We start from the raw sequence: 22,503 nt of genomic DNA, 5'->3' as shown, positions 1-22,503 counted from the left end.
AAACATGGAAGGAACCGCAGGTAAAGTGAAAATGTCGGTTACCGAACAACAGGCCATTTTTTATCAGGACTTAGAGGCCATGAGGTCATGAAGTCAGGAAAAGATTAGCTGGTTACACTGCAATCATTTATTAATAAATATTGTTTGTTGCTGTTGGACGGCTTTTTTGGTAGTGATGCTTGTTGTGGCACGAGCGAAGACAGCAGGACTGGAGCCCTGAGGTTAAATATGTATATTGCTGGTCGCGATTCAGGTTGATATGTTTGCGATGGAATTTTTGGTGAAAAACCCTAAACTCTTGAATCAGGACATTCGGAGGGGAAGTGAAATTTCAGCATGAATTTGTTCCTTGACTCATTTGATATTCTAAGTTACCGTAAAGTTCGTTGCGTTATCTAACCAAACATCTTCTGTATTCCCACATATGAAACCCGTTGCCTGATTACTTTTCACAGATTCGTGATTCATCAACAAAAAACCAATTTTAATGGAAATGCTTCGTACAGCATTCATGGCTTGCATTTATTTGCAATATGGTATGAACAGTCAATTATTCGAAAAGGTTGTTCAACAATCGTTTAAATACAAATTAATTTTTTCTAGTTCAGTCGATGAACATTGAAGAACGTTTAAAATACAAAGAAAAAATTGCGCAAATCGCCCACGTCATCGTTGATTCTCTGACGGTTCTCCGAGCTATTGACTGTTATTGTTTCTTAGTTGAAAATAGTTATGTTTGTCTTGAATGAAACACCCGCTCCGCAGACAGAACTTAATGAATTTCGACCAATTTTCATCTTGCGAAAGTAAATCCGGATTTCCGACAACAATCAAGAGGCTCTTCGCTCTTGTAATCATCACGTTGAATCTCTGGAAGAAAAATGTGACCAAAATTAGTACGGTCAATGAAAACATTTTGAACTTAAAGGCGTGGACTGGCGATACTGGCGTTGTTGCTGGATATTTGGGTCGCTAAAAATTTGTCAATTTCAAAAATCAATTTTTTGATCCGTTTTCCAGCTTTGCCTGAGCCATACCAGTCCTGTCCTGCGTTCAACGCGATATAAATGACGACACACACCTGCGGATTCTTCACAAAATCTCCCAATTTTCCGCTGCCACTCCGGACGGTTGATATGATCATCACTTTTCGCTCTTGACCTTGAAACTGTTCGGCCGATCCAATAAGGATGTGACGGTAGCCATTCCGTTGGCATCGTTTACGAATTATGTTGCACTGAAGCCGGTATGGCGACACAATTCCGATATCGCATTCATTTAACGTGTGCGTTGCTGATTGCATCAGCTTATCGACATATTCCATCACATGGTTCACTTCAGCCGAGTTAAACGAACTGAAAACACGTCGAAATGAAGGAAATTTCACATCTACGATCATCCACAATTCAAACTGACCTTGTACTGTCTTCGGGCTTGTTACAGTATCCGTGAACGGATTGGAAAACTATCGGAAAATTCTTCTTAATTAACCGTCCGTGCACGTCCAGATTGATGGAACCTGTACATAAGAAATGGATAGAACTTTTGGTTGAATCAGGAGACAATCACAATTTCATTCGATTATCTTACGTGGCTCAGTAACAGCTTCCAACGAATTGTCGTAGAATATTTCATTTGGAATTCTCAATATTGCCGCATGCGACCGATAATTCCGCGTCAGTTGGGTGATATAATTCGCATTAAATTGACCACTGTCCGGATGTCGCTGGTACAGAGCCATGTCGAACAATCGCTCAAACCAAGACGTTTTAAATCCCAACTGAGTCGACCAATCCGATCTGGTAACCGCGTCCAGCTGCTTAGGGTCTCCAATCAGGACAATATTCGCATGAACCTTACTCAAGGTTGTGCACAAGCCTAAGGACAGTAAAAATTGGTTTTCGTTGCAGTAAAGGGGAAAAAATGACTGGATGACGTACCGGCAATAGGGACCAGAGTCATTGTTTCGCATGCGCTTGCACATTCATCGATGAAAACGTAGCTGAAGTGTTTCGGATCCGACTTGTAAGCTCTGACCAAACATCCCGACACGGAGAGGGTACAAATTAGTACGCGATATTTGTACAGGTAACTCAGTTCCGGATAGTTGAGCTTGCCGTTGAACAAATTGCAAAATGGCTCAATCGTGGAGCTGATGTCGTTCTTATCATGGTTCACCGAAAACATGCGTAGCATTTCGGTGTCGGACAACACTTCGGTTAAACGTTCCGTAATTTCATTGCAAGCCGCATTCGACTGGGAACAAACTAAAATATTCTTTGACGTCGTCCGGACGATGGTCTCGATTGCAGCCACAATGGTCTTTGTTTTGCCGGTCCCTAAAAAATTGATTCAAAATGCAAATTGGCCCATCAGCAACAAATGCAGCAGAATCTTACCGGGCGGTCCGTACAGCAAATAAGGAAGTGGATTGTAACTTCCGCCAATGATGAATTCGATTGCTTGTCTCTGCTCAGGATTCAAGTCAGTTCGTGTGAATCGATCAGTACCCTGGTTAACTGACGCATCCGAACTCTGACGATGATACAACGGATTGTTGATCAAAATGGGAAACAGTCGGTGCATTTCGATGAAATCCAACGCACTGTGCTGGATCTGGTAATTTAATTGATTGACCTCGAAATGGATGTCATATTTCACACCACAGCGCCAATCCTGTGGCGCGAATATTCTCACGAAAATCTTGTTCTCCGCTCGTCTCGTTATTCTTCCTTGCAACGGAACGTGCGCTTTTCTTGACTTCAATGTGAAACGGCTCAACTGATTCTCGTCGATTGCAGCGGTCAGTTTATCGAAATCGGTCTAAAAATGGAAATTGTTAGGCATGTTGATCGTTTGACGGTTTCAGATGATTTAACGACTAACCGAAATATTGAAATAGAATTCGTTGTGATCGAGAGTAAGTAGTTGGACGGCCGGAAAATTATGCGCTTCTATTTCGATTGCTTCAACTGCCGCTTCGAAGAATATCATCATTCTGAATGCCTCGATGTAAATGCTTTCGGAACCTCTGAATTGTGTCTTTTTTAAGAGCCACGACCTGAAAACCAAAATCGCAAAGTTTATTTTTGACGGTCCTTCGTTGTACGTCAACCGTATTTTACTTTATCCATTCGATGGATTGCGATGAGATGTTGTCATTGCGTTCGATCTCTAAAATTCGGTTAGGCATTGGATGGGTCATCATTGGCATCATGTCAAGGTAAGATTCAGGCGTTTGTTTAACACTACGCTTCACAGTACGGATACATTCGACTGGAGTAACATCGCGGTATGCAGCGCATTTGTCCTTCGATTCGATGTATGCGGCGTATTTGTCCTTTGATTCAAGGTATGCAGTGTATTTGTCCTTCGATTCAGTGTAAGATTCGGGAGTTTGTTTAACAACACGTTCCACAGGACGGACACATTTGACTGGAGTAACACATTTGTCTTTTGACGATCGATAGTGACCGGTTCGTGATCGTGAATTGGTTGATGGGTAACCTGGGTAACCGATCGATGATTGTACAACGTTCGTTTTTGGATCGATTCGACATTCAATCTCACTTTTCGTAAAAAGCCAGCTTACGCTCGCGCTGACAGCTTTGTACAATATATTTCCCATTTTCGTAATCTGGTTTAAATTTCGAAACTCAGAGCGTAAATCACAGCCCAAGATTATTGTGAAATTGTGCTGGTTCTACGGAACTGACGCCGGACATTCATGAAAATAATACTTTTCTCTTCGACAAACTCAAATTTCGTGTCAACTTTCTATTTTCTAATTTGCGAGTCTCTTTTGCAAGTCAATGCCGAAGAGGTGTTTCAAGTGTAGTCATTGTTGTATTTAAACTACAACCAAAGTACAAGACACCTTTCTTTGTCGCGATGGTTATGGTTGTGGCATGGATCTTGTTGACGTTTTCGTTATTTGTCAGCAAATTTTCTTTAGCTGAATGTGACGCTTTTGTAGTTTTCAGTGTAAAGCTTCACTAAACTACCGTATTTAGCTATGACAACAAGGATGGCGCTTCTGTAGTTTTCAGCGTAAACTAGTACGCCGTAACCAAAGTATATAAACATATACTTTGGCCGTACCCAAGGCTGTATACTTTGGGCAGGTCACGCAGATGCAGATACGCGGGTTACACACCACGTTTCATACAAACAATTCACTTTTGGTGAATTTGTTTGTATGGAAAAGGTGTGTTCCCGCGTATCTAATGAAATGGCGATCTGCGTGACCTCCCCAAAGTATACAGCCTTGGGCCGTACCGGCAAACTTTCAGTCCATTTGTAGAGGACAGGCAAAGTACCAAGTAACTGTAAAAACGAATTTTCACTGGCCAAACGAACACGATTTCTTCCATAGATCGGTTTTCATATTTCATATCGATGAGGTTATGCGATTTGTGTGACCTCCTCTAAATTTACAGTCTTGTATTTAGGTTTTCAGTGAAAGTAATGCTGTTTGAGAACTGTAGAGCTCAAATTCAAATGTATTACAAATCTCAATTTTATACATTCATCTCTTTTCGCTCTTGAAGCTGTTTCACTATTGTTAGAATAATAGCAAAACAGCTGAAAGAGATGAAACGAGTAAATGTGTAAAAATGCAATGAACGTAAAGTTTCATTATAAAAACGAGATTTGAACTGTAGACTTTTGTATAACATTTCTAGTACAATTTATCATATAATTACAAACGTCAGCTCTATTTCTTTGAGAACTAACTTCACTGCTATGACATTACTACATGTAATTTGGTTCACCATCTTCACCATCCAATTTTTCATAAAAGTAGAGGTCAAATATCAGAAAAGTTAAAAAAGGATGGGACTAGTCTGTTTCAAGAAAAGTAAGTAAGACATGTGTGTTACGAGGTAGAGTCAAATTCCCTTTTTCAAATTCTGTTAACACGTCACACGGTCAATTTGATACTTTCCCAGGACTCGTTCAGACCAAGGCTGTACACTTTGGGGAGTTCACGCAGATACAGATACGCGGGTCATACCAATAAAAGTACAAACCAGGTATGGTCTGCCCATACAAACCGGAGGAAATAGCGATTTCGTATAAAAAAAATCACCTTTCAATGATCGCTATTTCCTCTGCTGCTCCATACAAATTTTGACATTAGACCGTACCTATAAAGTATGCTTTCATTGGGTCACACACCACAGTTGACAAAAAATGGCGGATTTCATCGAGGATCTCAAACAAAAATTCACTTCCCGTGATTCTTCTCGTCGTCGTGATGATGTGGTGAATTTTTTTACATATAAAATCATCCGAAGTGTTGTGTTCCAGCGTATCTAATAAAATGGCTTTGCCCGACCTCCCCAAAGTTTACAGCCTTCACGGAATTTTTAAAAATCAGTCAGTTCTCATCGTAAGATCATGTAATTGGGTGGGTGGTATATTCCATCTAGGCTGTGTTACGATGTACAGCAATATTAACAACAAACTTCACTAAAAAATGAAATTTATAGAATTTAGTTTGAGTTCGGTTAAGATTTAAAAAAAACATTAACGATACAGGTGGAAAGGTTTAATGTCATAAAAACGAAATGCCACTGAACGTCAAGTCATTAAACGCAGATTGTTTCATTAAAATTTTTGAGAGATCGTACCCGCGGAGTAATATTAGATATCAATAAGCACATTTGTGCAATTTAATTACAATTTTTTGAATAAACAACCAACATTTGCCATTAATACAGTTACATTATCACCTACGCAATTATTAAATAAAAGCAAAGACTTGCCATTCATTTAAAAATCGAGAAATATCGCATTTTAGTGGTACTGCTATTCGTGTCGTAATATTTCATTTCGTTTGATGTGGTCCGTTCCTGAACGAACTGCAATAAAACGAATAGAACGGAGATTTTGGTTTTTTGTTGGGTCAAGTTGAATTTTCGTGTATGCACTGGCTGTAACCACGTAAATTACCAATTAATTTGACCGATTACCAGCTGGTCTACCGGATAATACTCTTACGGATAATACGTTAAACTCTACAACTATACTCCAATTAAATTAATTAATTTCTGATTAAATTTCTGATAAAAATTCAAAACGAGTAGAATAACTTATGCGACCCAGAATTTCCATTTGTATCCCAAAAATCGGTTAAATTTTCATTTAAAATTTGTGTCGATTTATTTGACTGGGGTTTCGGTAGATAACCACAGTTTCACGTCGTAGACTCGTTCCAAATCAGATTTTAATTAATTTAATTGGAAAAGAAGTAGCATATTTGGTGTTAATTATAGCATTGTAATGTACCATCCGCCACCGGTTCAAAAACATTTCGGTACATTGGTATATTTGTGATATTGTTGGTAATGATCTGAAAGGTATTACCGGTATTAGACAGTTTGTGTATGGAATTTCAACCTAACGAAAACAAAAAATCTACTGGTCGTCAAAAATTGTGTTCGAAGTGTATTCCGCCATCTTAATTGAGCACAAAAAAGCATAAATTTGAATTATTTTTTGCCATTTTGGACGTGTTAATTATAACTTTAACAACTATTTGGATAATTAGACTATGTCTGAGCATTTAAACAAAACGTTAACATAGCTATGGCTGCGACGCGAAAGTTGCAAGGTGAGGATATTGGAATCAGAAGTGTGAATGCTTGTCGGAGACGACCATTCCTGTACAAAGAGATTTTTAGTGTTTACAATGGGAATAATTGAACGATTATTGAGCAATCGGATCGAATTTATCTGTGAAACAGAATCTCCGAACTGAAAGACGGAATTGTGACCAAAAATTTGATGGAAAAATCGGTTTATTTGACGTGGTAATAGTGTGCTTAAAATATGCTGAAAGAAGAAGAAGAAAAAAAAGTTCCCGAGAAGTTGATTCTGCTGAACAAATCATTTTCTTTTCAATTCTGCGACTTTGAAATATATCTCGCAACATTGAATGAATTTTGTTTGTCGCTGAGTTGTCTGTTACTCTTTGCTGTTGTAATTACCATTATTTGTTCAAGTGATAAAAAAAATATTATTTTTTTCTTGTATTCAACCTATTTTAATTGCATACAAACAATTTTTTGCGCGAATAATTTTCGAAGGAAAAAATCATTGAAGTGAGCTAAAAAAAAATTTCTTGTGCGCTCACGGGGCTTCAGTCCTTTTGTTGGTAATCGTGAGAAATTCGATTGTAAATTATGCCCATTATGCCGAAAACACTTGTGCACATTTCTCGATCGTTTGGTCGGTTGTAATGTCTCGAAGAGAAATCAAAAAGAAAAACGTAAAGAATTGTGTCATCATTACCGAATATGGCATTGACCAATTTAAATTAGTACTCAAGTGTCTGGTCAATTCTGTGCAAATGGTAGCAATTATGCTAATTAATCAATTATTTGCGAGAGTAATTTGTAATCAGTCGGTTCCGATGTTTGATTCAGAGATTTCTAATAAATTTGTTCCGTTTGTTTTCACGACCAATTTTATCGCTGCGAGCAAGTTATATTTTATGAATCTAAAGCAGTTGCACGTGCAATTGAGATTATAATTGATCGGTAATTAGCACACTTTCGTCGGTCCATTGAAATAGGTATTGACTTTCCATAAATGATCCTAATTTTGCATGAACTGGTTCACCCTTTTACTCAACTAAATTGACTGTAAAATTCAATGTCAACCGGCGCCAAATACTTTCTATCTCTCTGTTGCCATATATTTAAGTCAGTGAAATGTGCATCTATCCTCGGTTTCCACTTAATATTTCTGGTGATCACATTTCCCGCAGATGGATACGATCCGTCTGTTAACCTCAAAATATCAAATTGTTCAGCCACGCACATCGGCACCATCCAAATTCGTATCTTATTCGAAAATAATTTTTTTCGGTTTTGTGTGCCGAGGTCAAATCATTGACCCAATTGATTCGCATGCTCTTCGATTTTAAACGGCACATTTTATCGGCCTACGAAAATATATATTCCTCTTATCAATGTCCCGCGCGAGTAATTTTTTTTTTCTCTCTGTAAATTAGTGCGTAATAAAGTCATTCGAGACGTCGAGTGTCTAATACGGTGTCTAATGCGTCGATTGTCGAAATTAATTTTTTTTTGCTTCGAAAAACGTTTCTTTTTGACAACTTTTATTGACCACAGAAATTGTTTCGTTTCGTTTGTACAGGAGAAATAGATAGATGTCTCAAAAAAGTAACCGAAGGTGTTGATACATTCGAAGATATTTGGCAAAAAGTACATAATGCCACTAACAGTAACCAAAAGGAAAAATATGAAGCAGATCTCAAAAAAGAAATCAAAAAGTTGCAACGGCTGCGCGATCAGATTAAAGCATGGATTGCAAGTGCCGAAATTAAGGACAAAAGTTCCTTGCTGGAGTATCGGCGACTTATAGAAACTGTAAGCACGTCAAATAGTCTCATCATCGAAACGCCTAATGTCAAACTTACTAATTTCTCTCTCTCTCTCTTTCTCTCTCCGCACCAAAACCTTTAGCAAATGGAACGTTTCAAGGTGGTCGAACGCGAAACGAAAACTAAGGCGTACTCGAAAGAAGGCTTGGGTGCTGCACAAAAACTGGACCCAGCGCAACGCATGAAAGATGATGTACGAACATGGCTCAATCAATCAATCAGTGCCCTTCAAATTCAAACCGAGAAACTGGAAAGCGAAATCGAATCCCTCCTTGCTGGTAAGAAGAAACGTCTCGACAAAGACAAGCAGGACCGAAACGACGAACTGCAAGCTACACTGAAACGGCACCGGTTTCACGTGAAAAAGCTCGAAATGCTGCTGCGAATGCTCGACAATGATGGCGTCGAAGTGGAGCAAATACGTCGAATTAAGGATGACGTTGACTACTACATTGATTCGTCTCAAGATCCCGATTTTGAGGAGAATGAATACCTCTATGACGACATTACCGGCTTGGACGAGGTGGAAATGTCTGGCACTGGCGCCATTGACGGAAACGAGGAGAACGACGAGGAAGATTCGTCTAGTTTAATATCCGGTTCGAGTCCCGTCATGACGCCTACGATTGACTGTAATGTGAATTTCAATCATAATAGCGAAACGGCGTCGGTGGAATTCCCTGAACGGAAGAATAAAACCGAAAACGCTGTTGGCAGTAAAGTAACGGTGAGTGTGCGTGTAGTGTAGATACGCCATGCCTCGATTTTACTAATTTGTTGTCCTATTTCGTGTAGCCCGTGAAGCCGACTGCAGTGCGAGCAACAAAGACCGATCTAAATGCAACAGTGACACCATCCAGCAATTCGTCGACTGCGAAACCAGTGGTTGTGTGTACAACGCCTAGTAAAACAACGACACAAACAATGTCGCTAGCACCAGCTCCGCCACTAAATGTATCCGCTACAATCGTGTCGTCATCGTCATTGTCCACATCGTTTCAGCCAACTGTTCCGGTTGCATCATCCATTGCATTTGCTGCTGTCGCCAAGCATAACACATCACAAGAGAACGGGCCCGTTATGAATCAATTTTCAGCGTTTGCGGTCACACTTACCACCACATCGACCACATCGCTGCCAATTCAATCAACTCATGCAAATCAGCCTGTGATAAATACCATACAATCGATTCAAGCGCCAGTATCAAATGCCGTGTCAGCAGCAAACAATATTCTTACGTCATTACCAAATTCAACACCATCGTCTGTTTCCGACAGCCATACAATTATGACTTCCATAACCAGTACAACCACCAGCAATTCGATAGCTAACTGTGTATCACCAACGAATTCGATTGTCAGCAGTCGAACATCCCCGTCATTAACATCCCCAAAGCAACAGCAGCAACAGCAACAACAGCAACAGCTTCAGCAGCAGCAGCATCAACAACAGCAACATTTGCTTAATGGTCCTACGTCAGCAATTCCAGGCACAGTAAATAACAAAACCATATCGATGCCATCCGCTGAACCATTGAAAACGATCGCACAGGAAGCGGTTAATCGAGTGGGCTTGGAGAATAGTTCCCCGCTACTGCCAATTCCAGTCGATACGAGACAACTGTTCCCCGAACAGAACGTCTCCAACGGACCAAATCCAAATAGTTTAACATCAACAAATATTGTTAAAGTTGTCGGTACTAATGAAGCGCACATACCGCCACTGTTAGGCGTAGCGCCATTAGGAACGTCCCCGCTTCAGAAGGAACACCAATTACAATTCCAAATGATGGAACAATCGTATTACCATTTACCTACGCCAAGTGATTCAGAACGATTACGAGCGTACCTGCATCGACAACCCGTGCAAACGCCAGCCCATTATCCACAAGTAAGGGAATTGCGTCTCTTCGATCGGAAGATTTTTTATTTTAAAATTTTTTTAATTTTTTTAATTTTTTTTCTTTTCATCCAACAGTCTCAACTGCCACACTCTGACACTGTTGAGTTTTTCCAACGTCTATCAACGGAGACATTATTCTTTGTGTTTTACTACATGGAAGGAACAAAAGCGCAATACTTAGCAGCTAAGGCCCTGAAAAAGCAAAGTTGGCGATTCCATACGAAGTACATGATGTGGTTTCAACGGCATGAAGAACCGAAAATCATCAACGAAGAGTTCGAACAGGTAAACGTTTCCACATTTTCTACCTCAATGTTAAGTTTGACGATTTCGTAGATTGAAGACTGATTCCATTTATCATCTCGAAGACCTGTCTTTTTTCCAAATCTTACTCCCAAATCCTTTGACCTTTGAATGTTTCCACGCATTGCAATCAAATTTTGTCTGCCTTGCCATTACATCAGATTTAGAAGGTATTGGCATTGTAGCAAAGAATAGTTTGGGAATTCAGTTAACACCGGTTAATTCAGTTGCCGGTAATTGCGACCTGTCAACTTTAGGCACACCGGAAAGTGCTAAGGGAGTCGAGGAACACCTCCAAATGAATTTCTAAAAATGAAAAATTTGATTTTTAGAAATTTATTTGGAGCTATTCCTCGACTCCCTTAGTGTGCCGGTGTGCCTAAAGTGCCTATTTGAGCATTATCCCCTTAGTGTTAAATGAATTTCAATTAAATTTTGCCACAATCCGTTCCACTGAATGCGTTGAGAAAAACCGGTTTTTGTAAGATCAATTACTCAAGATCCTAAAGGGTGTCATCTTTGCAAAGTGATCAAATTACGACGTTGCTTCCCAAGTGACGGTGAGACTTCATTTGAATTTCCGCCACAAATATTTTCGGAAGTATCTCTCACTATGACATGAATTACAGAATTGTCCTTAGCTCTCGGTAGAGCCAATGTTGTCGATGTCGATGTACTGCTCACTGTTCAAAATTGTGGGGAAAAATCTTCTTATTGGCTCCCATTCCCCCGCAGCTCCTGCCTTTTGCAATTTGAATCAATTCAGAACGTTCTGCGTTACATTGGGAAAGGCCTCATCGCATTTTGTCAGCCGCTCACTGAGACCGTTTGTAGCCGCGTTAAGAAGAAATCTGTTTTAGGTGCCCGATAGCCACAACTATATGCTTGATCTGAGTGTGTAAAATTGAAAGTGTGGGTCCGCCATTTCGTACTTTACTGTACTTTTCGAAGCTATAAAAAACGGTTCATTTTGAAGCCTTACCGTAGAACAATCATTAATTTAGAATCATGATTTGAGTCGATTAGAATTAACTTGTTTGGATGTTCGACCCCTAATTACCTTTCACTTTCACTCAGTGCCTACCAGGGCCTACTTTTTAGAAACTTTTAGATAAAATCGAGAAAATCAAGAAACTTTGAGAAATTCAAGAAACTTCGAGAAATTTCAAGAAACTAATTTCTCGAGTTTCTTGAAGTTTCTCGAATTTCTCGAATTCGAGAAATTTTAAGAAATTCGAGGAAATTCGAGAAAATTCGAGAAATTCAAGAAATTAGTTTCCAAAAAGTAGGCCCTGCCTACCCGTATTTAAGGACATGGAAATAATGTTTTCTTTCCGGTAACCAAGTCAAAATTTCCCGTTAACTAAAGACATTAAACTGACTTCCCGGTCCATTTCCCTTTTTTGACGAAGGCACGATTTCCCGGTATCCAATTTCTTTGCGAAAAAATCACTGTAATCAGGATAACGAAATAATGGTATTTCCATGTCCGCGGATGTAGACGCAATTTGTTACACAGTTTTCATCCGTATTGGCAGTATTTTGTCATTTCTATTGGCAGAAATTAAGGCTCGGAATAGGGCGACCGCAGTCGAAAAAGTGTCTGAAATTTCCCGACTGAATCTCTGACACCTGTCGGTCAGTTTCAGATTAAACTGAAATTTTCATACAAATTTTAAGGTAAACACCTGTCGGGTTTGAGGTCAGATCTGACCTGTTCACTGTATTGAGGTTTCAGTTAAATTCAGGTGAGGTCAAATTGATTGATCAGGTCGAAAAGGACTCATTAAAAGACTCCGAACAGATCAGTTAACCCTTGATCTGAACCTGAAATTCTAGTCGACCCGAAAGTATCTGAGCCTGAACTGACCTGCACTGAGTTTTTCTGATATCGGAAAATCAATTAAAGTTCAGGTAAATCAGGCCAGGTTTCAGGTATAACTGCAAAAAAATCAGATTTGTCCTGATTTACCTGAACTTTGATTGATTTACAGATTTCAGGTAAATTCAGTCAAGTAAAAATTTTGAACTCAGGTTCAATTCCAATCAGATTCAGAATAATCTGAACATGAGGCTTTAAGTCAACCTGATTTGTTCCGAGCCTGTTCCACGTTATCAATTTAAACAATCAACTTTATCCAGTCCAATCGATATTAAAAGTATGCGAGGTCACTGACCACAGTATTCCATCCCATCCGGAACAAAAAAAGCAACCATCTGCATTATCCTCTGTCACGAGTGACTACAGTGAATTTTCTCTTTTTTATTTCCAGGGAACTTACATCTACTTCGATTACGAAAAGTGGGGTCAACGAAAAAAGGAAGGTTTTACTTTTGAATACAAGTACTTAGAAGACAGGGACCTGAATTGATCAATGATGATGATATGTGTTTTTTGGGTAAAACGAAATTTGAATCGATGCGAGTCCATGAATTAATTAAAACCACAACAACAAATTTCGTTCATCCAAATGGACAGCAGAGAAAAAATATGAGATAGAGAGAGAGATAGAGAAGAGAGAAAGAATTGAGAAAACACAAAACTAAATAAATTTTTTTAAGAAAAGAAAAACCTTAAAATAATAAAATCAACAACAAAGAAATGATGTTTAGTTTTGCGTAAAAAGTTCTTATCATCATCATCGGATGCAATTTTGCTAATTTCGAAAGAGAGAAAAAAGAACATTTAAAATGGCCACTATGATTGCGCAGTGATACATTTTTTAAATTTAATTTTTTTTTTAGTTTTTAAGAGTAAAAGCGCAGAACTTTTCCATGAAAATAAAATTTGTTTTGTTTCATTTCACACACAAAATCAATTAATCAAAGTGTCAACTCAACCACGAATCAGTATAACTAATGTCGATTGAATGCTTTACTTCGGACAAATCTCTTTTTATTCGTTTTTGGAATATTTCCTTTCTGCCGAGGACCTTCCTCTTTTTCTGTTTTCAGTCATATGTTTTTTTCGCTTTGACTCGCACGAATCTCAATCACATTCACACACACACATACATACAAACACACACATACACCACTTGTGCTTTTATCAGAATATAGAAGAACGAAAGATTAAATTACAATGAATTCACTCTCAAAATGGTCATTTTAAAACGCTTTTCATGACGGTTCAATCTTCTGCATTTGAAAAACAAAAACCTACAAATTTCGAGAAATGACGGCATCAACTTTGAGCAAATTTACGGATTTGCTGAGACAACACAAAAAATCTTATTAAATCTTAAAAAAAGAGCAAAAAAAGAGAAAAACCAGAAAAAAAATTGAAAAATTGTAATATTTATTAATAGAAACAAAGAGAAAAAAAAACGTAAAAGTGTTCCGTGAACTGAAAAAAAAAATTCAAATAAAAAAGTGCATTTAAAAAATCAAAAAGTTTACATTGAAAACCACTCAAACCACTTCAATCGCGCACAACAATACAGTGTTAACGGATAGATATTTCGGCTCAGTTAAACTTAACTGGCCTCGAGAGGTTCTCGGGTCGTGGACAATGTCAAAATGACACAAAAAAATCCTTAAAAAACCAACAAAAGACAGAAGGTACACAAGATTCAAGATACAAAATTCATACTTCGAAAATTCGAACTTTTATTTTCATTTCTATAAAGTGTTCTGTTCAAGTTCTAATTTCGAAAAGCTTTTAAAAATGGATGCCACGGGTACGCAGCTGCCTAGTACTAAAAAAAAGCTTTGTCCGTTGTTGTTTTGATTTTGATAGCTGCGAAACGCAGCATCCCTTTTGAAAGCTGTTCGAATAACGAACTGGAACACTCTATAAAGTTCAGAGAGAGGGAGATGCAAGGTAGAGAGGAGGAAATGTAATTCGGAAATATTTCACCTTTTTTGAGGGATGTGTCATATAAGGTTGAGAAGAATTAGACTGTTATGATCAGACCGAGAGTTCCGATCACCAGTTAATTATAACTGACCTTGGGGTACTTGTCATTTCATATTTTCACATAAATGTTTGACATATTCCCCAAGGCGAGTTAAAATAACTGGTCCAAATTATATTTCCTTCTTTCTGACACTGACAAAAAAGAGTTGAAAATCTTACCTGTTGCAGGTAACTATGTCTCCAGGTAACCTACAATAGCTGCCACAGCTATATCTCCCCATATGAAAAACACAGCTGTCGATAAAATAGATTACCTGGAGACAATGTTACCTGCAGGTAAGTTTTTCAACTCTTTTTTGTCAGTCTTATGAAGTGTTAAAGAAGAGTGAAAACCAGTTAAATTTAACTGGTCTCGGTACCAGCTAAAAAAATTCAGACTCTGTTTACAAAAAAAAATCGATTTGTTATCGATTTCTCTGATCTTGACGGCGAACCCCGAGACCAGTTATACGAAAATCACACTCACTGAACATTCTGCTCAATGACAAGTGAATAGCTCAAGTAAAGTTAAAGTGGTCTTAGGTATTCTAGCTCTTATCATGTGTTAACTGAGAGCGAAGATCAATTAAATGTAACTGGTCTTGAGGGCAATGCCAACAATTTCTGATAAAAAATAGAAATTCAAAGTTCGAATTTTCGAATTACAAATATTGTGTCTTGTGACATTTAACTAGAGGCCAGTTAGTTATAAGTGATCCAAAATCTCTATCCGTTTACCCTATTATGATACTTGTCATGTTCATGTGTTTTCCATTCGAGTCGAGACTAATAACTTGGCCAAAGTGGGTTTCCTATTGGAAATTTTCGAAAATAATCTAAAGCTGAGAAAGTCTTTCAGAGGAAACTTTCGTATTCAGTAAAGTCCTCTGCCAATCTCAGCAAAACTACGATACAAGTGATTTTGAGGCTTAGATATTAATCTATCCATTTAATCAACACAAATTACTAAACTGAATGCCGTGAACTGTATCATTAAAGTGATAGCACTGCACTGACTGCCTTGACTTCAATGGTAGCGACTGTCATTAAAACACAAAATCAACGGAGAAGAAGACTGTGAACTTTATGAGTACCTTTAACGAGTGTGGAAAGTAATTCGTGAAGAGTAACGGTAGGTACTAAATAAAGAAATAAGGAATTCACCTGATACTACAAACGGCAACAGTTTCTGATGTAATGTGACGTGACAGAAGCGGTACTAGACCTATGTCGGTAACATTCTGACACCAGGGAAAGATTCTACATCTTCAGTCCTCTTCCAATCACAGCAGCAGCAGCACTCGGCAAAAGAATCTAAGATAGAAACCAATGACTACTCTTCTTCCGTTAATCAGCCAGTAAAAGTCTAACCAAAATATTTAGGCTAAATATTCCCGTCGCCAGCCCATTCGTTTCAAATTTCAAACTACAGATTGCCCTGCAGATTCCAAGATTATACAAAAAATTTCGACCACATTCTCATTTAGTTCAGTTTTATTGCTCCAGTTCTAAATTACATAAACATGCGACCACTGACAGTGCATGATGCAACAGAATTTCATTCTTTAGATGTGAGACCCCGCTGATTAAAGCGAAACGACGGAGACGATCACATACTCGTTGGAAAATCTTTCTTTCTGTCTGATGATGATTAAAATCGCCCAAGGAGGTGATTCGTGACTTCTTACTTAACGTGACCGATGCAAGTAAGTCCGGATTTGCAAGTACTGATGAACAAAGCGGTATCGTTCGAAGGCCGACCATAAATGTGTTCGCTCGGATGATTTGAAAAGGCGGAGATATGTAGGTGATGTAACCGGTCGGTGTGACGCAGATGAAGAATTTGGTAATGTGTCGCTGTCGACGACTACAAAATGTTAGATTTTGCTTAACCAACGACTTTGGTTTTTCGACTTCAATTTCCAATACATCCACAATAGCCAGTGGTTCGCGTCTGTTCGTTGGCCATTGAATAAGTCCTTTGAGAGTACGTGAAAGTAGCGGTAGAAATTCGTTGAAAATTCTGACACAATGCTCATTGTCCAAACACAGCACATCGGATAGCATGAAAAATGGTTCGTTCAATTTGAGTTTTCGTAGAAGTAGAATGAGCATTGAGCGATGTCGCAAACGTTCTGGCAAAAGATTCTCGATTTGTCGAAGTGTTTCCGCTCTGAGACCTAGGTACGACTCTGTTTTTTTCATAATTTGGTCCAGATTGTATGTCTTGGTGCTTCGATCAGTTACGCTGGTCGAAGGTGGTGTGTTCGCACTCGTTGAATTTTGCGAATGCTTCAGAATTTCTTGCTGACTCTTTCCGGAGTACTCCTTGTTTAGAATAACATTTTTGTTGACCTGACCATTTGCTTTCCGCTTACCGGTTCGAGCCGCTGCTTTCGCTTTACTAGCACGATCGTTGCACTGAATAGCCTGATTCACGACTTCGCGTAAAAAGTTTTGAAATCCGTCGTCCGCCTTGAACTTTGCTGTCTTCGATAAGCTAACCTCGAATTGTTGCGAGGTTTCATTCCATGAAACTGTCTGTATGACTCCAGGAAACCTTTTGTTTAATCTTCGTCTGATTTCTCTAATAACAGCACTGCGAAACCCCTCGATATCAACATTCGTTTCCTCCTCGTCAACTGTTGGTTCGTCCGTCAAATCAATTGACTTGTCATCTGCGCTCCAAACATTTCCACAGCGTTTCTGTGCAGTTGGTGTTGAGTCTGATGACTGCTTCGTCTCGTCATCTTCGCACTCGACTATGTCTTCGTTTTCCATGTCTATGAAATCTATTGACTCACTCGGCAGGTCGTTGAACGATACAAAACTAATGTCAAGTGGTTCAACATCATCCTGATCCTCGCAATCATTGGATATTTCAACCAAATATTCCTTAGTCGTGTCCGTACACTCGAGCTCTGTTTCGTCGCACAAAATCAACTCAATCATTTTATTCGATTCGTCAGCATCATCATCCGATAGATCAATGACGGTTGGTGATGGCTCTTCGGTAATGATACAGTCATTATCTTCAGCTGTAGTCGTTGAGGGTTCACAGTTTTCAGAATTGATCTTCCGAACTTTGTTATTCGTAATGTCTTTCGCTGTAAGTGCTCCATTCAGTGTGTGCAACTTCCCATTGTTAATCAATCTTGCTGGTTTCACTTGATTAACATGATTCTCTGAATCACCAGCCTTTCGTTTCCGGTTCGAGTATGCAGGATTACCATCCATACTATTCAGTAACAATTCATTCAGTCTTGATTGGGTGGCCTCTGTTCCTACGGTAGAATTAGGGTCATTATCGCTGGTTAAAGCTGTCGCTGGTAACAGTCTAACATTCTTTTTGCGTAGCTCATTGCGCTGGAAATTGAAATGATTTGATTAGTGAAACATCCACAACCGAATCCACACACACACACACGAACGTTAAATTCAAATTAAAATCAAAATCAACGAAAATTCAAACGCTGAACTTACATCAAAATGAGCCTGACAGAAGTAGTGAAACATGATTGTCTCCGTATGCGATGGTTGATGTGGATTCTTTGATTTTGGCAATGATATTACTTGAATTTGCCGCTGTAATGCCACAATATCCCCTCGTTCACATCCCTTTACGGTGCACTTTTTGACACTCATTGTACAGGTATTTCGCGAATATTGATTTCGAATAAACTAAAACTAAGGCGAACAATTAAACGGGGACGTCATTCAGTGAGGCCAGTCAGGTAAATAAAAATGATTTTAGCTGTCAGTAAGCGTATGCCCTCAAATGCTGACATCCAACAAATCTAATGCAAAATACTAAGTGAGACCTTAAGCTTTTGTTGGCTTTAAGCTTGTTAAGCTCCGCTTTTGTGCTTGTGGAAATTATACTCTGTTTTTGTCGAGCTTTGAAAAAGTTCATCGAGCTTTCGATATGATGCGTCAATATGGTTGGAAGCTGTGCTGTTTGTGTTAATTTGTTTCAGTGATCAATAAGAGATGGCAGCACATGAGTGATTCAGCTAAGACAATTTCACCCCTCACAGGCTTTTAACTTTTCCACGATTTGAACCAATTAAACCGAAATTTCAGTGGTCGGACTTTGGTTTGTTAACGAGTTACACCTTAGCACTGCTTCATTAACAAAGATAATGTTTGAAGTTAGACGGTATCAGATGGCTTTTTGACGTCTGTCATAGGAATGTCTTAATGATGCTAGGAGCAGTGCTATCACGACAGAGTAAAGTAAACCAGGCAGGAACAAACGATGAAAATACGTTCAAAGGAGAACCTAAATCCCGTTATAATCGTTTACGTATTCGTTTCATGCATTTGTATTAGTGAGCGTTTTGCACCAAAATCGAAGGCCTTCTTATGAATTTAGGTCAAAATCGACTGCTCTGCCTGGGTTACTTCAATGAAAGTATAAACCAGGTATGGTCTGTTCATACAAACCGGAGGAAATACATGAAATCGCTATGTCCTCCGCTACATACACAGTTTGACATTCGACCATACCTTGTGTTGACGTTCATTGGGTTACTTTACTCTGCCGTGGTGCTATGGTTACACTCGATATATGGAATGGTGACACTGTCATTTTTATCTATATTATAATGTTTGGTGTTTGTTTGTTTGTTGTTTTGTCTATCTATTCTATAGGAGCTGAGAAGAAAATTCCTTCAATAGCCGATTAACATAAGACTTATACCATGTTTAACCCTTTGCTGATTTTCTAAGTGATTTTTCAGGCTCATGCTCAATGCAATCGACGCAGTATCCTCCTATATTTTTTGCGGCTGAGAGATGTCGTTACCGTCTGCGCATCGAATGGAACTGTCAATATATCCTTGCATATTATTTTGTGTTGTCAAACAAATCCAACTTATTTCGTATAGCGTGCTTGTTTTATCAATAAAATCGCAAAAAAGAACATAACTTTGTTGATAGTCCATATTGATCGCAATATAAACAGAAAAATGGTACGTATAGGCTGTCTATTTCCATTAAAATCATGTGATAGAATGTCTGGAAGTCATAAATGCTGTAGAATCATATTTTTAGTTTCACACCAACCACCTGTTTCGGAAAATAAAATAAAAAAAAAAATTCTTGAATTCGTTTAGAATATTTTGTGTTTAATGTAATTGCCATCATCGGCTTCGATAGTGTTATACTATGTGCAATCGATTCCATAAAAAGACACATATTCGCTTGTCTTTTATGTTTACTCGGTAATATGTTACAAAAAAAAACTTTTTGTGGCCAAATATTTGCTGTATTTTGTTTACATAACCATCGCAAAAGGTCACGGCCACTTCATAACGAAGAATTCACATTTTACAGTAGCAGTTTAATTACCCTCGGGGATTATTTTGTTATATGAAATGACGAACATTCATTAAATATTTCCATTAGTCGGACATGAAATCATTTTCCTATAAATGTTACATCCTCGACCTCGTTGCGAGATGACTGTACGGGTTGTACGTGGTTTTTGAGTATCAATTCGATCGACCATTTAGATCGATAGATTAGAGTTTTTGGGAGTCTTCTTCAATTGAGAAGCACCAACCAGATCAAAGATCTTCTGTTCCCTATTCCCTGACCTTACTACGTCCTTTTGGGGAATTTCCCTGTTTTCGATAGTAGGTCGTTAAGGCACTTGTCATCTAATTATGGTAGATCCTCATCTTGGAGTTCATGACACCAGAAGGTGCGGAACCTGAGATTGGTATAGAGCGGAGAATCCCTAAGGATATGTACAAAGGTCTCAGGTGCCAGGCCATCAGAACAGATAGGGCCGATGGACCTCTCTGTGAAGAGACACCCGTTGAAATTGTTTTGTCTTACCACATAATTCGGTCTGACCTGTGCATTGAATTAATTTTACTCTTTTGGTTGCAGTCTGTGTCAACAAACACCACCACGAGTGTAGCCACAAAGAAATCGATTCCGGGAACTGGTCGCAAAAAATCCGGACCGAAATTCGAGTTGTCGGATGAGCAAAAGTCGGACATTAAGGAAGCGTTCGATATGTTTGACACGGAAGGCACTGGCGTCATTGACATCAAAGAGCTGAAGGTGGCAATTAGGGCACTGGGATTCGAGCCGAAAAAGGAGGATATCAAGAAAATGGTGGCCGATGTCGACAAAGAGGGTACCGGTAAAATTTCCTACGCCGATTTTCTGCAACTGATGACAATGAAAATGACGGAAAAAGATTCCAACGAGGAGATTCTGAAGGCGTTCCGGTTGTTCGACGACGATGATACGGGAACGATTTCGTTTAAAAATTTGAAACGGGTCGCTAAGGAATTGGGTGAGAATCTGACCGACGAGGAGCTGAAAGAGATGATTGAGGAGGCGGACATGGATGGTGACGGTGAAGTGAATCAAGACGAATTTTTGAGAATCATGAAGAAAACGAGCCTGTACTAGGGTGATTGGGATTCACCACCATTTCTTCTTCGTACATTTTTCTTCATTATTTATTTCGATTAAGTTACCGTCTGTGATTCGGTTCGGTTTATTTATTTATAAAAATTTTGCTTGAATCTAAATTCTTTGTAATTTGCACGCGTGTAGAAGGGTCTTGTCACAAATCTCTTTTTTCTTAAGCTTCTAGTCTACCGAACAATCTTGTCAGATGACAACTAAGTAGATTTACATTATAGGTCTGATCTGCTTGAGATATAGCTGTAGACGTGTACAACTAAATTTTAGATAAAAATATTGTAAAAGAAACGGAAGTTTTTTTACTCCAAAGAGCCACGCATTTTTTTAAAATATAATTTAATCGCTAGCGTTTAAGGATATTTTACTAAAAATGATCACTATACATATAATATGAGAGTTGGACGTACGTACGATTTTGTGTGTCTGTGAAATTTAAAATTTAAAATTGGGAAAAAAAATTGTTTGAATGCCCAGCATAATACTAGTCGTTATATTTTACGAATAAATGGACAAAAAGACACTGAAATAAAATGTTTTTTTCTTTTCGATAAGACTAACTGTCGGGTGAGAATAATTGAAAATTTTAATGAACGTTAAAGAGTTTTCGTTTCCTAAATAAGTTGTACTGAAAGAGGTTGAGCTCAGCTTTTCAACGATACCTCACATGATTGCACTGAAGTTTCGACGACAAAGGTATCGACGACTTTCTGAAGGAACGGCGAGTTCCTGAAGAAACAACGACTAGTCAACGTTTCTTCAGGAACTCGCCGTTTCTTCAGAAATTCGTCGTTTCTAATAATTTTATAAAGGGAATATTCCTTTTATATTAAAATATTAAAGAAGTGCAGAAACTGCGAGAAGTATCGACGACTTACTGAAGAAAACGGTGAGTTCCTGAACAAACGTTAGTCGTCGTTTCATCGGTTTCTTTAGTAAGTCGTCAACACTCACGTTGTCGAAACATCAATGCAATCCTCACATGTCATTGCAATGACTACAATTACAGTGATTTTCCTTTGTAAGTGCTTCCTAACTTCAGTCTAATCCATCTAGTTGCTTAATGAGAAACAAAAAATGTACAGCCTAGCAGAACTTGCGAATTTCATTCTAAGGATGCCCAACGCAGTGCGATTCTCTACCGGATTTAGTTACTATAGTTCAGTTGGTGTCTAGTCATCTGACTCAGAATTTTCTTCCTTCAGAAGTTCTTTCGAACTTCATTGATGTTAGCTCCTATAAGACTTTGAACAGCATTCCTTACGAAACATGCTGCACCAAGGCAGCTCTCGAGCTGACTGGTCAATTTAAGTAAACTGTGTTCTCATATTTTAGGTATGTAGATAAGACGAGATGGTTTTACTGAACCTTCAGCCGATAAATTAAAACCATATAAATCAGACGAACCGTTTCATGATGAAATTTTATTTTGCCAAAATACATGTATTGGTGCCCTACCCAGAATCAATATTTACCACCGAGAAAAGAAAAAAATATATTTGAAATTGAAACTGACACCAGAATACTTAGTTTTGCT

General features: G+C 38.6%; 4 protein-coding genes across 5 annotated transcripts; 2 read left to right on the top strand and 2 right to left on the bottom strand.

The window, feature by feature from the left end:
* Nucleotides 1-482: 482 nt before the first annotated feature.
* LOC119085228 (putative helicase mov-10-B.1) lies at nucleotides 483-3,924 on the bottom strand. Its single transcript, XM_037195540.1, has 8 exons — nucleotides 3,126-3,924; nucleotides 2,887-3,061; nucleotides 2,400-2,823; nucleotides 1,941-2,339; nucleotides 1,591-1,878; nucleotides 1,417-1,519; nucleotides 1,082-1,355; nucleotides 483-870 (listed from the first exon to the last, which is right to left on the bottom strand). The coding sequence occupies exons 1-8, from the start codon at nucleotides 3,626-3,628 to the stop codon at nucleotides 697-699; spliced, it is 2,340 nt and encodes a 779-aa protein (XP_037051435.1). The 5' UTR covers nucleotides 3,629-3,924; the 3' UTR covers nucleotides 483-696.
* Nucleotides 3,925-6,256: 2,332 nt separating this feature from the next.
* On the top strand, nucleotides 6,257-13,863 carry LOC119085225 (CCR4-NOT transcription complex subunit 3). The gene is made up of 6 exons (XM_037195538.1): nucleotides 6,257-6,619; nucleotides 8,170-8,402; nucleotides 8,499-9,143; nucleotides 9,212-10,306; nucleotides 10,394-10,603; nucleotides 12,895-13,863. Exons 1-6 carry the CDS (start codon nucleotides 6,595-6,597, stop codon nucleotides 12,991-12,993), a joined length of 2,307 nt encoding a protein of 768 aa, XP_037051433.1. The 5' UTR covers nucleotides 6,257-6,594; the 3' UTR covers nucleotides 12,994-13,863.
* Nucleotides 13,864-15,995: 2,132 nt separating this feature from the next.
* LOC119085224 lies at nucleotides 15,996-18,496 on the bottom strand. Its single transcript, XM_037195537.1, has 2 exons — nucleotides 18,003-18,496; nucleotides 15,996-17,885 (listed from the first exon to the last, which is right to left on the bottom strand). The coding sequence occupies exons 1-2, from the start codon at nucleotides 18,162-18,164 to the stop codon at nucleotides 16,014-16,016; spliced, it is 2,034 nt and encodes a 677-aa protein (XP_037051432.1). The 5' UTR covers nucleotides 18,165-18,496; the 3' UTR covers nucleotides 15,996-16,013.
* An 845-nt stretch (nucleotides 18,497-19,341) lies between these two features.
* LOC119085223 (caltractin-like) lies at nucleotides 19,342-21,500 on the top strand. Of its 2 annotated transcripts, none has more exons than XM_037195536.1 (2): nucleotides 19,342-19,492; nucleotides 20,424-21,500. In XM_037195536.1, the coding sequence occupies exons 1-2, from the start codon at nucleotides 19,490-19,492 to the stop codon at nucleotides 20,949-20,951; spliced, it is 531 nt and encodes a 176-aa protein (XP_037051431.1). In that variant the 5' UTR covers nucleotides 19,342-19,489; the 3' UTR covers nucleotides 20,952-21,500. The 2 variants fall into 2 exon arrangements, with proteins under 2 accessions (XP_037051431.1, XP_037051430.1); XM_037195535.1 differs by having other exon boundaries at nucleotides 19,352-19,492; nucleotides 20,418-21,500.
* Nucleotides 21,501-22,503: the final 1,003 nt, after the last annotated feature.

The sequence above is a fragment of the Bradysia coprophila genome, unplaced genomic scaffold, assembly GCF_014529535.1.
Source record: "Bradysia coprophila strain Holo2 unplaced genomic scaffold, BU_Bcop_v1 contig_94, whole genome shotgun sequence".
NCBI lineage: Eukaryota > Metazoa > Arthropoda > Insecta > Diptera > Sciaridae > Bradysia > Bradysia coprophila.
The sequence above is the reverse complement of the archived record's forward strand: the minus strand, read 5'-3'. Positions and strand labels throughout refer to the sequence as shown.